The sequence below is a fragment of the Anolis carolinensis genome, chromosome 1 (genome assembly GCF_035594765.1).
Source record: "Anolis carolinensis isolate JA03-04 chromosome 1, rAnoCar3.1.pri, whole genome shotgun sequence".
Classification (NCBI taxonomy): Eukaryota; Metazoa; Chordata; class Lepidosauria; order Squamata; family Dactyloidae; genus Anolis; species Anolis carolinensis.
In genome coordinates this window covers 214,167,787-214,186,795 of record NC_085841.1, presented here as the reverse complement: position 1 = coordinate 214,186,795, position 19,009 = coordinate 214,167,787, and the positions used below count along the sequence as shown (strand labels likewise).

At 39.4% G+C, this 19,009-nt stretch overlaps 1 protein-coding gene across 3 annotated transcripts in view; it reads right to left on the bottom strand.

The window, feature by feature from the left end:
* Nucleotides 1–19,009, bottom strand: part of LOC100560075 (voltage-dependent sodium channel SCN7A/9A-like) — a 148,997-nt gene that overhangs the window by 42,552 nt on the left and 87,436 nt on the right. For 2 of the 3 annotated variants that reach the window (XM_062969208.1, XM_062969210.1), the window contains 6 exons: nucleotides 18,659–18,940; nucleotides 15,391–15,729; nucleotides 12,846–12,978; nucleotides 8,413–8,651; nucleotides 5,840–6,013; nucleotides 653–1,009 (listed from right to left, as the gene is read on the bottom strand). In XM_062969208.1, coding sequence (XP_062825278.1) covers nucleotides 653–1,009; nucleotides 5,840–6,013; nucleotides 8,413–8,651; nucleotides 12,846–12,978; nucleotides 15,391–15,729; nucleotides 18,659–18,940 — 1,524 coding nt within the window. The remainder of the gene's footprint in view (nucleotides 1–652; nucleotides 1,010–5,839; nucleotides 6,014–8,412; nucleotides 8,652–12,845; nucleotides 12,979–15,390; nucleotides 15,730–18,658; nucleotides 18,941–19,009) is intronic. The other variant, XM_062969209.1, reaches the window with a different exon arrangement.

The window sequence follows — 19,009 nt, the reverse complement described above, 5'->3', positions numbered from 1 at the left end:
AAAGCTCAGCAGCTTAGTGGTTTAACCCACTGCACCACTGGGGGTTTCTCTAATTTCTTAGTGTTATTAAAAAAGAAATATTAACAAGACAGAAGGCCATCCTTCTTATTACAACAGCACAAACACAATTGGAAATTTAACAACAGTAATATCACAAATAGAAACTTTCTTAATTATAGAAAATACACAAAAAATACTGATGCTAATTTATACAGCACCACTGATATACATGGTACTGTACATGAACAATACAACAATCTGGTCTGCACAGATATTTGTCAATAGTAACTTGTGAAATCTCCTATGACTGTGTTCCCAATATGGTATCTTCCAGGTGTGTTGTACGATAACCATAATTTTCTCTAAGGTAGCTCAGCCATGAACTATGCTGTTTTAAGATGATGGAAAATAGTAAACCAACACATCTGGAGAGTGTCATATTGGAGAAAGCAACTCAATAGTTTTTTGAGTCTGAAAAATAAATGTAAAAAATTCTACTTACTAATTGCTCTGTGTGGCATTGGTATAAGAACATGTGGAATACCTCCTTTATAAATGAACACATTTATATAATCCCCATTTATGACAGGTATAGAATACGTATAAAATAAGCCAATCACCATTATATAAGGTAAAAACTAAAATGACATACCACAAGGTTTCCAATCACCATCACCATCATGAAGACAACGAGACACATAGCTTGACCTGCAACCTCCATACAATCCCACATGGTTTCTATCCATTCTCCACAAAGTACTCGGAATACGATCAAGAAAGAGTGGTAGAAGTCATTCATGTGCCACCGTGGAAGAGTACAATCATTTGAAATCTTGCATTTACAAGCCTCGTATTGTTTGCCAAACAACTGCATTCCAACCACAGCAAAAATGAAGACAATGATGGCGAGGACTAGGGTCAGATTTCCCAGAGCGCCCACTGAGTTCCCAATAATCTTGATCAGCATGTTTAGCGTGGGCCAAGATTTTGCCAGCTTGAACACTCGAAGCTGAAAACCAGAATGACGATTATAAACATAGATATGTATACAGTATAAGAAACAAAGAGTGAAGAGTTTAAGCAACTGTATAGTCAGAAAACTCTGATTTCAATCATATTGTGCTCTCTTACTGATAGGACTGTGCACTGCAAGGACAGACAAGAGCTCACCAGATATTTTTGACAATTCCTGTAAACTGCAGCAGATATAGAGAATTGTAAAGTATTACCGAATGCATACTACATGTAATCTGTAAGGTAGTTGAGCTCCTATCACTGGCCTATAGCTATAGTGCTGAAGGAGAAGGAAACGAAGAGGATGAGGAGGGTTGGCAGAAGTAGAAGTACAGTAGAGTCTCGCTTATCCAACATAAACGGGCCGGCAGAACGTTAGATAAGTGAATATGTTGGATAATAAGGAGGGATTAAGGAAAAGCCTATTAAAAGTCGAATTACATTATGATTTTACAAATTAAGCACCAAAACATCATGTTATACAACAAATTTGACAGAAAAAGTAGTTCAATACGCAGTAATGTTATGTTGTAATTATTGTATTTACAACAAGTCTGACAATTGTTTTGGGAGTGTGGCTGCACTTGTGTTGTTGTTGGGTGTGTTGACCCACTGCGGGTTGCTGACTAGAGAAACAGCTGTGAATCCAGGCAGGAGGCAGACTGCATTGGATAATACAGAACGTTGGATAAGCAAAGGTTGGATAAGCGAGACTACTGTAATAGTAGTGAGGCAGGCTTTCTTAAGTACAGTGATACCTTAACGTAAGAGCTTAATTCGTTCCATGACCGAGTTCTTAACTCAAATCACTTTTATCTTGAAGCAAACTTTCCCATTGAAATGCTATTAATCCATTCCACCCTGCGAAAACCACACCAATTTTGGGGGGTTATGTGTTTTCAAGAAAAATGTACTTTATAAGTAACAAATAATGTATAATAATGTTCTTTTAAATGCCTCCCTCCTTGCAGATTCTTTGCTTCCTCCATCACCTTAGTGCTCTTCTTCTTCCTGATCTTGGATAAATGTGCAAACTGTGTCAGCCTTGGTTTGGATTTGGATGGGTTACTGCACAAAGGTCCCAGGTGCAGAAAGAGGCAATATTTCAGAGGAGTGAACTGGTATCTTCAACCTAGCCATCTTCAACCTCAGCAACATGGAATGGACGAAGGATTGGGGGAAATCCAACCCCAAATAGGGAAACAAGTTGTCCAGGAACACCTGGCCTCTCTAAACAAATTCAAGTCCCCAGGGCCAGATCAGCTACATCCAAGAGTACTGAAGGAACTAGCGGAAGTTATTTCAGAACCACTGGCAATTATCTTCGAGAGTTCTTGGAGAACGGGAGAAGTCCCAGCAGATTGGAGGAGGGCGAATGTGGTCCCTATCTTCAAGAAGGGAAAAAAGAACGACCCAAACAATTACCGTCCGGTCAGCCTCACATCAATACCAGGCAAAATTCTGGAAAAGATCATTAAGGAAGTGGTCTGCGAACACTTAGAAACAAATGCGGTCATTGCTAATAGTCAACACGGATTTACCAAAAACAAGTCATGCCAGACTAATCTGATCTCTTTTTTCGATAGAGTTACGAGTTGGGTCGATACAGGGAATGCTGTGGATGTAGCCTACCTGGATTTCAGTAAGGCCTTCGACAAAGTCCCCCACGACCTTCTGGCAAACAAACTAGTAAAATGTGGGCTAGACAAAACTACGGTTAGGTGGATCTGTAATTGGCTAAGCGAACGAACCCAAAGGGTGCTCACCAATGCGTCGTCTTCATCATGGAAAGAAGTGACAAGTGGAGTGCCGCAGGGCTCCGTCCTGGGCCCGGTTCTGTTCAACATCTTTATTAACGACTTAGACGAAGGGTTAGAAGGCACGATCATCAAGTTTGCAGACGACACAAAACTGGGAGGGATAGCTAACACTCCAGAAGACAGGAGCAGAATTCAAAACGATCTTGACAAACTAGAGAGATGGGCCGAAACTAACAAAATGAAGTTCAACAGGGACAAATGCAAGATACTTCACTTCGGCAGAAAAAATGGAAATCAAAGATACAGAATGGGGGACGCCTGGCTTGACAGCAGTGTGTGCGAAAAAGACCTTGGAGTCCTCGTGGACAACAAGTTAAACATGAGCCAACAATGTGATGCGGCTGCTAAAAAAGCCAATGGGATTCTGGCCTGCATCAATAGGGGTATAGCGTCTAGATCCAGGGAAGTTATGCTCCCCCTCTATTCTGCCTTGGTCAGACCACACCTGGAATACTGTGTCCAATTTTGGGCACCACAGTTGAAGGGAGATGTTGACAACCTGGAAAGCGTCCAGAGGAGGGCGACTAAAATGATTAAGGGTCTGGAGAACAAGCCCTATGAGGAGCGGCTTAAAGAGCTGGGCATGTTTAGCCTGCAGAAGAGAAGGCTGAGAGGAGACATGATAGCCATGTACAAATATGTGAGGGGAAGTCATAGGGAGGAGGGAGCAAGCTTGTTTTCTGCTGCCCTGCAGACTAGGACACGGAACAATGGCTTCAAACTACAGGAAAGGAGATTCCACCTGAACATCAGGAAGAACTTCCTCACTGTGAGAGCTGTTCGACAGTGGAACTCTCTCCCCGAGGCCGTGGTGGAGGCTCCTTCTTTGGAGGCTTTTAAGCAGAGGCTGGATGGCCATCTGTCGGGGGTGCTTTGAATGCGATTTCCTGCTTCTTAGCAGGGGGTTGGACTGGATGGCCCATGTGGTCTCTTCCAACTCTACTATTCTATGATTCTATGATTCTATGGTAATCACCAGCCCCATGAAATCTATTTGAAAGAAAGACTTGAAAGCCCAGCCAGAAAGGCTAGGCCCAGTGTTCCCTGAATGGAACCATTCTCTGTTCCATCCAGCTCACGGGTGTCCATTCTTTATTCCTCTTTTCCATGAAAAAGCTTACAAAGGGTGAGGGAAATTGGGCAAAGAACAAGACAATTTCCCTTGAAATCCTGGTTAAGATGGCAGGTGGTGTGCTCGTGCTCTTGCGCTAGCGCTACCTCTTGCGTTAGCTCGTAACTCAGAGATAGTTCGTAACGAAGCGAAAAACAAGCTGTATGATGGCTTGTATCTTGAAAAACCCGCAGGTTGGGTCACTCGTAAATTGAGCTTTCACTGTATTAGTTGCTAAGGAAGTTACATGTTCAATTCCCATTCCTTCTAGAAGGCCTGGCCTTTCATTTATTAGAGCTGCACATGGATAGCCTGGGTATCATATAAGTTATTCTCTTTTCTTAAGAGGCAGGAAAAATTATATTGAGGTTAAGAGTTCATCATAATGTCCCAGACTTACAAGCAAGAATTAACTGCCAATCATTCCAGAAAATAATTTAAAAAATACACATGATGTCTTTCTGCTCCAAATAAAGTAATAACACTTTCTTGAGCTAGCTAGCTTCAGTTTACTTAGCATGAGGAATGCAGTTGGGTCTAGAGCAGAAAGATTTCTAAACTGGCTTCAGAACTCATTGTTTCCTCCAGAGATTCTTGGCCATTTCCCAAAATAAGGGTAGTCTAAACCAGTCCATACTCCAGCATTTTGTCTTCTCTAAGCAGCCAGTTGTTTCTGATCTGAATCATGATTACTGAATCAGAAACCCTGCCAGCCGAAGAAGGAAAAAATCAGCAAAGCAGTGAGGGATCCCCTCCTTTTATTTATTTATTTACAGTATTTATATTCCGCCCTTCTCACCCTGAAGGGGACTCAGGGCGGATCACATTATACACATATAGGGCAAACATTCAATGCCCATATACACATAAAACCGAGACAGAGACAGACACAGAGGCAATTTAACCTTCTCCTGAGGGGATGTTCGATTCTGGCCACAGGGGGGAGCAGCTGCTTCATCATTCACTGTGACGGCACTTCCTCATTCCAACGTCGTAAATTAGTTAAATTTGCCTCCCCACTTTTTACAAGTGGTACCTTATCTCCTACTTGATAGATGCAACTATCTTTCAGGTTGCTAGGTCAGCAACGAACAGGGGCTTTTAAAAAAATTTTTAATTGATGGGTGCTCACCCCGCCACGGGCTGGCCTTGAACTCATGACCTCATAGTCAGAGTGATTTATTGTAGCAGGCTGTTCACCAGCCTTCGCCACAGCCTGGCCCCACAAGGACTTATTTACCACAAGTCCTTATGCAGATGTAGCAGGAATCTATCGATCTCCTGTTGCTCATGGTAACGGACCCTCTAATCCATGAAGAGCAGTGTTTCTCCTTTTTTTAAAAAAAAAATCCCTGCTTCCTAACAATGAAAATGAGCTACAGATATTTTGCCAGCAGCTGCAGACTTCCTAAGGAATTAAATTATTTCATTCCATTTTTTTTTACCAAAGCTCCACTGAGCAGGATCTAAAATATCTGCTCATCCCTCATTGGAAGCATCAGATGGAAAGAAATCGAATAAGTCAGTTCAGGGAAAGAAATGGAATCCACCATCTTTGTTTTGAAAAAAGGGATGGTGCACCTATATTTCTCATTCAAATGTCTTATCAAATGTTTACTCATGCTCTTGGTAAATGCTTGGTGAGACTTTAATGGAACCCATTGAGTTATAGCAGCTCTAAGGACACTTTGTGTGGGAGGCTGTAAGATGTTAAATGTAATAACACTTGAGATTTAGAGCTCTCAGGCAGAACCTCTCATATTCTAGCAACCCCTGAATCCATTTAGGCATCATACCGGAATTGGAGGAAGGATGTCTATGCAGCAAAGTACCCTCACTACCCCCCAGCCAAGCCGGCAGTCCAAACACCAACAGGATTTAGTGTCATATTTACCAGTCTGAAGGATCTTAGAACTGACAGTCCATCTATATTTGAAAGTCCCAGCTCCATCAAACTCAGGCTGACAATGATGCTATCAAAAATATTCCATCCTACTTGGAAGTAATAATAAGGATCCATGGCTATGATTTTCAGGACCATTTCTGCAGTGAAGATCCCAGTGAAGACCTGAGCACAGAACATTTTAAAATCAGTCATTGTATTTGGTTATACCACCTTCCCACCTTTTTGCTACCTTTAAAAAATTGTTGCCTGTGAACAGAAAAGATAACAAAACAACGATTAAAACCAATATACAACTACTGAAAGCCACGTCTGGTTCCGATCTGGGCTATAAATATACATGGCACTGTGTATTCATTTATAACCCACATTTCTCACTAAACTGGGATTCCAAATAGTTACAAGATTAAGGGCCCTTCCACACAGCTATATAACCCAGAATATCAAAGCAGAATAACCTGCAATATCTGCTTTGAACTGGAACATCTGAGTCCACTCTACCACATATCCCAGTTCAAAGACGATAAAGTGGGATTTTATTCAGCTATGTGGAAGGGACCTAAAACAAATTCAGTACAAATGAAAGCAAATAAAATATTGTCATCACTACTATGCAATTATACTAGCTATACTATTAAAACATGAAAGAATTTAAAAAATATATCTTTTTTCTTAAAAAAAAGAAATAAAAGCAGTAAAACATGTCTATTTACCTGCTGCCAGGTAAAACTCATTTTATTACTTATTTATTTATTTACATCATTTTTACCCAGCCCTTCTTACCCGGAGGGACTCAGGGCGGCTTACAACAGTCGGCAAATTACATTGTCCAAAATACATTCAATAAAACAATGACATATTAATAAACAATAAAACAGTACCACATCATTTAAAACTCTAATTAGACTCTATAAAACCATGAGTTATAAAATTTAAACTGCATGTATAGTAAAATTCATCCACTAACACTTTCATGTGCACCTTGATTCACATCGTATCGACCCCAGATGTTACTCCTCGAACGCTTGAGTACATAGCCATGTCTTCACGGCTTTCCTGAAACCTGGGAGAGTTGGAGCTTGTCAAACACTACTGGGGTGGGCATTCCACAGCCAGGGAGCCACCACCGAGAAGGCCCTGTCCCTCGTTCCCACCAGCCGCGCCTGCGAGGCAGTTGGGACCGAGGGACAGGGTCTCTCCAGATGATCCTAACAACCTAGTAGGTTCATAAGAGGAGATACATTAGGACAAGTAGTTTGGGCCTGAACCATTTAGGGCTTTATAGGTCAAGACCAGCACTTTGAATTGGGCTCGGTAGCATATTGGTAGCCAGTGGAGTAGGCATAACAGAGCAGTAGTATGCTCCCTGTATGCCACTCCAGTTATTAATCTGGCTGCCGCTCGTTGTACTAGTTGGAGCTTCCGGGCCGTCTTCAAAGGCAACCCCACGTAGAGAGCATTGCAGTAGTCCAAACGGGATGTAACCAGAGTGTGGACCACCGTGGCCAAGTCCGGCTTCCCAAGGTATTATTGTGGCAGGTTGTCAGCTTTTGATTGACTATTAAAATGGTCAATCAGCAGCTGACAACCTGCAAGAATAAAATGAACTTTATCTGCCAACAGAAGGATAGCAAAGAGAAGCTGTGTCTACACAGGCCAAATAATGTGCATTCACTTTTCATTTGCTTGAGAAGTCCACAAAACTGTATTCACAGTAGAAGTGCTGGATCCAGCTATTAATCTGGTGCATTAAAAGAAGGATTTATTCCAGAGCTTCCAAGAAGCTCTGAAATGATCTTGGTGTTTTGGAAATATAGGAAGATGGATCTGATCCAATCCATTGCTTACACACTCTGTCCACAGACCATCATTGTGTCATCAGCCACAAGCAGCTCCTTCATAGAGGCTTGTTTACTAGAAAGTTACTCTCTTTAACTGTGAACTGCTATGAAGTGCAGGAAAACTGTACATTTTTTCAGCTGAACATGCAGAAATATGGAGGATGGAACCAGTCTACCCATTTTCTGAATACAAGGAAGCCAGATGGCCTGGTGGTGGGCAAGGTGGTTTCATGTGCAGGACTGAAGCTGAGCCAAGTTTGCATGGTTAGAATCGTAAGTTTTTTTTTTTTTTTTGATGGCAGAGACAATTATGTCATTTATCTTGCTCTTAGACTTTCATGTTATCATTACAAATACTCACAGCAGCAGAAGCAAGATCTCCCCAATAATAAGTGTACTGTTAAGAGCCATTTTAATTGTAGTATGAAGACATTTATGGTAGATTGGTTGTAAATTCCATGACTGTGAAATGGTTTAATAAATTAGGGACTGAAATCTGTACCACGTGTATTTTTCACTCCTCTTTCATCAGAAGCATGGCTATGGAGACTGTCATAATGGATACTTGCAGATGAAAATGTACCACTACACCACATGTAAATGAATGCAGAGAGGCATTCATTTTTGAAAGGGTGGATCTTTTGATCTTGCAAAAAAAAAAAAAACCCGTTTGAGTTTATTAGTTAGAAAAAAAAAAATCATTCAATATAAACATCAACTCACCAAGTTTCCATTTTTAAGAACATCGCTGAAAGCTTTATCACTCGGATAATGTTCCAAAGCCATAAACACAGTGTTTGCCACAATGCAGATGGTAATGCCAAGATCAACAAATGGATCCATCACAATGAAATAAACAACTTTCTTTACTTCTATCCAAGCACTGGAACAGTCCCAAATCAAGTATGTGTGGGCAAATTTGTACCAGCATGGTGGGCATTTCTGTCTAGATTCTTCAAGTTCTGAAGGAAGCCATGTTGAAAATATAAGAAGGATGTTCAGTACATTATGCTAATTAGGATAAATCACAACTAATTAAAACATAACCTCAAATTTATAAATTCATTATAATTTTTCAAGAATTGACATGATCATAGTTTTAGTTTATTACTAGAAAAAGAGATTTAAGATCGAATACTAAACAATTTGGGAAAAGGTAGATCTCCCATTGGTGTCAATTGAAGTCCCCTCCCCCTGCCAGACACCACAAGGAATAAAAATTGATCAATATTGTGTACATGGGAGAAAGCATTAAACCACTTAAGCCATGGACCCCATTGAAGCTCCATCCCCTGAACTGAAGTGTCTCAAAGATTTTGGTCCCATTGGCAGTTTGGTAAAGAGCATCGGTTGAGGTATGAAACAGGTGTTTCCAAGTTCAGAGGAAACTTGACTCATTAATAATCCCACCAAAATGCTTTAAAAAACCCAGTAAAAACACAATCATAGAGATAAAGGTAATCTATTAGGACTGTATAAAGTTTCAGGGGTCTATTTCACAATTCAGATATTTGTATGAAACTTTAATACAAATCTCCAAATTACTAATAAGAATAGGACCCTCTGAAGCATTAAGAAGTGAAATGGAAGCCTCCACAATGTTTCAGAGAGATTTGTAAAAATGTGTCGTTTCAGAGAGTTGCAAGCTGTGTTTTTTTTTTCCAATGTAACATAATCCGTAATTGTCTGGGATGTAAGAGGGTGCGGGTGTGTGTGATGTCATTGACAATGGCAGCTATATGCTTTTTCCCCCTTGTCAGCCAAACACACAGCTTTTTGCAAAACTAGTCTCCTCCCTTCAGCATCCGTGTTTCTTTGTAGAGTTTGTAGGAGAGAAAAATTTTAAAAAATTCCTAAAGATCAGTAGATGAACGCATCTTTCTGAAACATTGTAGGACTGATGCCCTGCTTATGTTGTCTCATTGTGCAGAAATGTAAAGGGATACCTCTTGTAGTTTTTTAAAAAATTACTTGTAAAAACTTTTAAAAGCCTTGAAATTTTCTCCATTGCCGCTAACAGAACAAACCTTAATGAAACAATTTTGAATATTCAGAGATTTGGATTACGAAATGAAATGGGACCCATCCGAATCTTTACAAAACGGGGGGGGGGGGGGGGGGGGACGGCGACCGAATCTCCTAAACAAATCATTAATCGGATTTTAGCCACTTTGCACACCTCTATATTATATAGCTCAAAGGAATAGTTTGCAATCAGGGATAGTTGTTTTGTCTACAAACAACTCACTGAACGCGTTGTCAAAAGCTTTCATGGCCGGGATCATAGGGTTGTTGTATGTCTTTCTGGCTGTGTGGCCATGTTCCAGAAGTATTCTTTCCTGACGTTTCGCCCACATCTATGGAAGGCATCCTCAGAGGTTGTGAGGTATGGATAAACTATATATTTTTTCCTTTCCTAGTTTATCCATACCTCACAACCTCTGAGGATGCCTGCCATAGATGTGGGCGAAACGTCAGGTGAGAATACTTCTGGAACATGGTCACACAGCCCGAAAGACATACAACAACCCAACTCACTGAATGTCTTTATGTGGTTTAAGTTACAACAAGGCTTATTGCCTTATTTATTATCTCATTATCTGATTTTCAAGCACATTTTCATGTACTTTCTCAGAGTTCTTATACATATACAGCTCAAAGATAACAGTATCACATTCTAGGGCAGTGCTTATTCCTATGTATACTGCTAAACAGAGAGGGAGGTATAAGTCAACTTAAATTGTTCAGCAGAGCTAACTCAAGATGCATAGTATACACAGTTTGATGCCTGAAACAGAAATCTCACAAGGACCTTTCTCACATGCATGAAGACAACAACAAAAAACAGTAACTACTGACTGCTCATCTTTCATAGGACACAAATTATGTTGTCTTAGACTGCTAACTTGCTCTAATAGTAAATTTTGCTCTCTTATGAAATGTTTCTCAAGATATTTTAGTGATGAACCAGCCTGGACACAATATATTATTTCAGAACATAGAAATGCTGGACCACTCCAACAACTATCATGTCAGACTACACAGAGAAGCCATTGAAATCCACAAGAATGTGGACAATTTCAACAGAAAGGAGGAAACCATGAAAATGAACAAAATCTGGCTACCAGTGTTAAAAAAACCCCTCTAAAATCAAAACAGTAGATGGGAACCAACACTCTGAGGGCAGAGGAGCCCCAAGGACGGCTAATGACTGAACAAATGATGCCCCCAGGCAAGAGACAAACCTTTCCAATGCTAATTAGGGTGATTAACTGAAACATTAATGCTGGCTTCCAACTGACAAAGGACTCTTGTCACACCCTGGACTCTCCATGGATATATATTTTTTTTCCTTTCTTTGCCTAGTTTATCCATGCCTCACACCTCTGATGCCAGCCATAGATGTGGGCGAAACGTCAGGAGAGAATACTTCTGGAACATGGCCACACAGTCCGAAAGACATACAACAACCCTATTTTAGTTTCTCCATTCAAATGCACATCTCTATCTTGATTCAATCAGCAATTAAAACTAATTTTTGAGAATGATTATGTACAGAACTGTGTTATATAGTTTTCCTAGTTGGTGGGAATTCATGAGCTGTTGTTGTGTGCCTTCAAGTCATTTATGAATTCTGGTAACTCTAAGGCCACCTTAGACTGAGGGGGACCTTGGCTGATGGATTTCCATGGAAGACCTACATGCAAACCCATTTTGACACATTTGCAACATACAGAGAGCACAGCAGGGAGCCAGATGCATTAGTGGCAGTGACGTGACTAGTCAATCTGGCCACAAATCTCCCTACATATGCTCTTATAGGATGCAAATATCTGAACAGCCTTCGGAGTTCAATGTGAGGTAATATGAAAATTCTGCTTCTATTTAGTTCTTTGACAGTCGATTCAGATGTGTAAATTAACCCTCTCCCTTACAGATGCAGTAAAGTCTCACTTATCCAACATAAACGGGCCAGCAGAACGTTGGATAAGCGAATATGTTGGACAAAAAGGAGAGATTAAGGAAAAGCCTATTAAACATCAAATTAGGTTATGATTTTACAAATTAAGCACCAAAACATCATGTTATACAACAAATTTGACAGAAAAGGTAGTTCAATACGCAGTAATGCTATGTAGTAATTACTGTATTTACAAAGTTAGCACCAAAATTTCTCAATTTATTGAAAACATTGACTACTAAAAGGCAGACTGCGTTGGATAATCCAGAACGTTGGATAAGCGAATGTTGGATAAGTGAGACTCTACTGTACCAAATAATGAACACATATGTGTACCACACAGTTGCCATACTAATTAGATTTGTGTTGTCGAAGGCTTTCATGGCCGGGATCACAGGGTTGTTGTATGTCTTTCGGGCTGTGTGGCCATGTTCCAGAAGCATTCTGGAACATCAGGAGAGAATGCTTCTGGAACATGGCCACACAGCCCGAAAGACATACAACAACCCTGTAATTAGATTTGCTTTTCTATATTCCTGGTTTTGTCTAATAAATACCACTAGAGAAATCAGCCATAGCAGAGCATTTGATGAACCAGCCTGGACACAGAATACAATTTGAGAACACAAAAATGCTGGACCATTCCAACAACTATCATGTCAGACTACACAGAGAAGCCATTGAAATCCACAAGCATGTGGACAACTTTAACAGAAAGGAAGAAACCATGAAAATGAACAAAATCTGGCTACCAGTATTACAAAACTCCAAAATCAAAACAGTAGATGGGAACCAACACAATGAAGGCTTGACTGAACAAAGGATGCCCCCAGGCAAGGGACAAAACATCTCCAATGCTAATTAGGGTGATTAACTGAAACATTAATGCTGGCTCCCAGTGACAAAGGACTCTTGCCACACCTTGGACTCTACAGATATATACTCTTTCCTTTCCTTACTTAGTTTCTCCATACCTCACAACCTCTGAGGATGCCTGCCATAGATGTGGGCGAAACGTCAGGAGAGAACACTTCTGGAACATGGCCACACAGCCCAAAAGACATACAACAACCCAATACCACTAGTGCTTTTCTTACTCCCCATCCCCCATCAGATCTTTTCATTACAATAAAGTAACTCAAAATCCCATGAACATTTTATACATGCATTTGCATGCACGGACACACACACACACCTTCCATTGTGTTTGTGATTATACTTGCAATGCTCATTGCTCTTTCCCTTACAGTGGGATCTTCCAGTAAATCCATTGGTATTTGAAAAGAACTTGATCGCCTTTTTCTGCTGCCTGTTTCAGAAGCTGTGCTCTAGGGTGAAGTAAAAGGCCTAAATTATCCACATGAACAGAGACAATTTCTATCAGAATGTTTTTAATTTTAAAAAAATCACACATCACAGACAAACACTGAAGTTTCAAAAAGGTCATGCCACATGCAGATTAATAGTTTTGCACAAATTATGCCACATTTAGTTCCTTTTCAATACCTAGGATTTCAAGTCACATGCTGATTTTGAAAGGAATAACTTAAATATAGGCTGAGTATCCCTTCTCTGAAATGCCTCGTGACCAAAAGTGTTCAAGATTTCGGAGTTTTTCAGATTTCAAAATACCTTTATATGCACACATGTACACAGAATTCATTTATATTTCACAAACATAGTCTTAAGGTAACTTTGTATAATATTTAAAAAAATAATTCTGTGAATGAAACAAAATTTGAGTATCATCAGAAAGTGAAGGTGTCACTACCTCAGCCACATAGGCAGGCAAATTTTAGATATTGGAGTATTTTAGACTTCAGCATTCCAGATAAAGGATCCTCAACCTGTATAATAGAATGTGTCTTTTCACTGACTAAATTATAGAATGAATTATAGAATGGATTAAGGATCGTGTAGTGATGTTACTGAGACATTTAGGGACTGACTGATTTGCCATTACAGGAATGTTATCTGTATATCTAACTGCCAGATACCTTTTTGCTTCTTCAAAGTGTTGTTAGATTTATGACCAACAGTGAGCCTCTGAGCTCAAATAAGTCACTTCATGCATGGTGATGGGCAAGGTTTCAAATAGGCTCAGCACTGTAACACTGGCCAAAATGACTGAAGTAGTCCTCTATCTAAGCTCTGTTTACAACAGCAGCAACAGCAACAGCAACAGCAACAACATTTATTATGGTCCAACGTCCCTTACTGCACCATAACTGTACAAAGTATGCAGAATAATGAGATTAACAACACACAAGTGGATAAAAATGGGGGGACTGTCTGGGTGAACCATTTGAAACAATTATTTTACTCAGTGCCATTAAATGTGTGAATCATTGTTCCTTCAAAGTCTTGAGCCTTGGTTCCTATTCTTTTAAAAATAAATGTAGTATAATTAATATCCAATTTTTCGCATCTAAATCTTGTCACATTCTTTTGTATTGAAAATTACCTATTAATAAAAATCTGACTAATAATGAACCGGGGGGGGGGGGGGAATGCTATATATATTTGTAAATGTATAGCTTAGTGAAGAGTCACACATTTATGTACACATCACTACTTGGCATAGTGTGGAAATGCTCTTAACTTTCTCCTTCAAATATGACTATTTGACAGATGGTCATCTGGGACTGAGACAAGGACCCTTGAATAGGGCTAAGGGAATTTTCAACGCTTAATCAGAGTTTGGAAGTAAAACCCTACAAGTAACACCAAGGAAAATAACATGCTGCTGCAGTAGGATAAGAAATTATAACATTTTCACATTCTTGTTACTTCTGAGAGTAACTGTTTTTAAATTGCTTAGATTTTGGCTTGTTCTTGTAAGCCACTCTGAGCCCTGGGGGAGTGTTTTTAAGATGTTTTTACATTGTTAGATTTTAACCTGTTCTTGTAAGCTGCCCCGAGCCCTAGGGGAGTGGCGGCATATAAGTTTGAATAAATAAATAAATAAATAAATAAATAAATAAATGTTTAGTGGTATTTGGTAAGCATACACTGAACAGGTGTGGCAAAAAAATTATAGCTAAACTAATATTTATTTTATACTTAAAGTAAAGGTTTTCCCCTGCCATTAAGTCTAGTCGTGTCTGACTCTGAGGGTTGGTGCTCAACTCAATTTCTAAGCAGAAGACCTGGCGTTGTCCGTAGACGCCCCCGCGGTCATGTGGTCAGCATGACTGCATGGAGTGCTGTTACTTTCTCGCTGAAGTGGTACCTATTGATCTACTCATATTTGCATGTTTTCAAACTGCTGCTGCTGCTCAGTCATTTAGTCGTCTCTGATTCTTCTGGGCTAACAGCAGGAGCTCACCCCACTGCCCAGATCTAAACCACTGACCTTTCAGTCAGCAAGTTCAGCAGATCAATGGTTTAACCCGCTGCACCACCAGGGACTCCTTATACTTAAAACACCTGTTAAATGCAGGAATCCACCCCCTTCCCCTGTTCCTCTGTTCCATCTGCTTCCCCAGTTACTCTCTAGTCCTTTTCATTTCCTAATTACAATGTATCCTGTTGCCTTCCAAGGTATTTTCTTTACCTCAACTGTTCAGTGTATGTTTGCCAAGTACATGCAACAAAGATCAAACTACTGAATTTCTCAAAGCATAGTTTTAAAGTTTGGCTAGTAAGAAATATGAAAGCTTTCCCGAGATGCAAAGCATTCACAATGTGGATTCCATTCTGTTGACCCACCATGCCTATGCTACTTAAAACATCCTTACACTGTCATCAGTAGTTGCTTTATCTACTATCACCTCTGGAAGAAGCTGTCCTATAGGCGACAGGAGTGCTGGGGGTCCTCCTACCAAGGAAACCACCCCATTGCAATCCACACTGCTATGCATCTTCCCATTCATTGAAAATACTGGCAACATGGTCTGACTGATGTTACTGCTGCGACGTTCACTAGGTCTCCGTATGACAAAAAAGGAGCCATTACGGCTTGCATTGTCTTCAAATGTGCTGTGCTCACTATCAGCATCTGAGCCCCCTTCAGTGGTTGGACCTTTGAAGCTGGAAAAGCTGGCTCTGCTACTGCGTCTTGTGGGAAACAGCATTGACTATAGAGACACAAATAGAAGCGTTAGATGAAAACTTGCAAAGACAGTCTGGAGTCCGCATCATTGTTAGCATTTTGATAATAAATTCTAGCATATTTGCTCCAAACACAGAAGATTTGCTGGATTTATTGAACAATCAAAATATATTTATTTATTTGCTGCATTTACATGCCGCCCTTCTCACTCCGAAGGGGACTCAGAGCGGCTTACAAATTAAATTTACATACAATATTATATTATTAGCATAGTACAATACTGGCAATAAATTACTATATTGTGCTATATCAATATATTGTAATATTATTAGTTTTTTTCTTCGTGTCAGGAGCAACCGGAGTTGCTTCTGGAGTGAGAGAATTGGCCGTCTGCAAGGACGTTGCCCAGGGGATGCCTGGATGTTTTGATGTTTTGACCATCCTTGTGGGAGGCTTCTCTCATGTCCCCGCATGGAGCTGGAGCTGATAGAGGGAGCTCATCCACACTCTCCCCAGGTGGGATTCGAACCTGGCAGCTTTCAGGTCAGCAACCCAACCTTCAAGTCACTTAGTCCACTACGCCATCTGGGGGCTCCATATTATTAGTAATATTACATGTAAAATATAATATATAATTAATATAATTAATTAATATTATTATATTGTAATATTAGTATTATATTGTATTACAATATAATATTATGAATATTATATGTATATACAATATGTTATGATTATTGTATATTATTGTAAATTATAGTGTGTGTGTGTGTGTGTGTGTGTGTGTATATATATATATATATATATATATATATACACACACACACACACACACACACACACACACACACACACACATACACACTAGCTGTGCCCGGCCACGCGTTGCTGTGGCGAAGTATGGTGGTATGGGAAATAAAGTATTGAGGAATTGGTGGTAGTTAAGGTAAAGGGTACATTAAGTCCAGTTGTGTCCGACTGCACACTGAAGTGGATTATATGGCAGTGTGGAGTCAAGATAATTCAGTTCAAGCAGATAATATAAGATTATAAATGGGTTATATAGCTGTGTGGAAGGGCCTTGAGTCTACACTGCCATATAATCCAGTTCAAATCTGATAATCTGTATTTTATAGGCAGTGGGGAAGAGGCCTAAGTGAGGCCTACCTCTGCCTGTCCCCTGGCCTGAGTGGGTTGCTAGGAGACCAAGTGGGCAGAGCTTAGCCTTTGAACTGGCAGCAATTGGATAAAAACAATTATTCCTCTCCCTCTAATTAGGACTTTATTTTTCTTTTCTTTTTGTTGTATGAACATAGAGGCATGGATGAGGAGTTGTGCTGCCAAGTTTAGTGTTTCTGGGATGTGTAGTTTTGTTGTTTTGTCCTAGGCCAAAATTTCATTACCCTTTTATATATATAGATATATATATATATATACACACACAACCCATATTGTTCTGGACAAGAACACCATTTGAGAGGTTCCATCAAGATGGCATTATTTACCATGTCTGTTCTGCTGAATTTAGTTTCATACCAAGAATGATGTTACAAGCTCATTATCTTTGCTACAGTCCATAACACTATGTACAGTAGAGTCTCACTTATCCAACATGCACTTATCCAACGTTCTGGATTATCCAACGCATTTTTGTAGTCAATGTTTTCAATACATCGTGATATTTTGGTGCTAAATTCGTAAATACAGTAATTACTACGTAGCATTACTGCATATTGAACTACTTTTTCTGTCAAATTTGTTGTATAACATGATGTTTTGGTACTTAATTTGTAAAATCATAACCTAATTTGATGTTTAATAGACTTCTCCTTAATGTCTCCGTATTATCCAACATATTCGCTTATCCAATGTTCTGCCGGCCCGTTTATGTTGGATAAGTGAGATTCTACTGTAATAAAATTAAAAAAAAAAATCAGTTCCTGGTTTGAAGATGTTATTTCCTATTTAATTGTACAGTATGTACTTTGAAAGTGGTTGTTATACTTCAGAAACTTTGTTTTTGTGGCTGCCACAAAATATGTTGAATTGATTGAGACTCTATGAGATATTCATTGAAAAACTATAGCAAAATGTGATGCCGGATGTCCTGCAAAAATAAAGTGTTTACACTTTAATAAACCTTTTACTTGTTTTTATAGTAGAACCAATTAGGAAATGACATTTATAACCCAGGAACAAAATTCGTGTTACAAAGTGTAATATATATTTTCAAGTCATTCTGTCTTGAAAATCTATATACAGTCAGTCCTTGGTATCTGTTGGTATTTGGTTCTTGGACTTCACCTCACCTCCTAGGAATACCAAATCCATGGATGCTCAAGTCCCTTGATATACAATGCAATGGTGAAATGGATAAGGATATCCCATATCTAAAATAGCAAAAATCAAGGCTTTCTTTTTTCAATTTCTTTTAATACCTTCAAACAATGGATGGTTGAATCCATGGATGCACAATCCTTGAATGTGGAGGGACAATTTTTTATTCAAAAACGTATTTGAATAGTTTTTACTACTATTTAGTCCGTGCTGATTTTGTCTCTTACATATCAACAAAAAGCACAAGCCAATAATCTTTCCAAAAAATTTAAAATGTCAATGATCTTCAAAAAAGCAACATGGGAGCTGCAAAATAGCAACACCAGGTGTTCCTTCTGCTCTGAACCACATTTTTAAAACCTTGAAATAGAAGCTTCTTCTAAGCTGTTTGACTCTCAAAACATTCAAAGGTGGCTAAGACCTGGGTTTCCCAGTTACCATAAGATATCCTAAGTGCCTGTTTGAACAGAAATCATTAGATTTTTATAAATCTTCCTAGCTTTCCTTCTTTTTGCTTGGTCTCCTCTACACAGAATATAATGCCTGAATCTCCACGCAGAATCTTTCTATCTCAATCTGTCCGGAAGAGGAACACTGAAAATACAACCACAGTATACCTGGTATGGAGAAATAGTTCTGGTATCATAAGTGAGTCTGTTTCCTTCAAGGGAAAATCGAAAAGCTTTCTTTTTGATGCTGCCATCTGATTCAGACTTGGGGATTTTCTTGGAGTCTACTTTCTCATCTCCCAGAGAAAGCTCTCTCTGCCGCCTTTTCTTTCTCCGGTTTCTTCTTTCTTTAGCACTTTTTGAGCTTAGTCTTGACAATTGTGAAGAAGTTTCAGAAAGTCTGCCTAGGGCAACATCATCTCTAGCATCTCTGCAAGCTGCTGCTATCGCCTGTCATATCAAGAGATCAAGCAATATTAATACTCCATTTCAGATCTTAACTTCTATATAGTGTTAAAT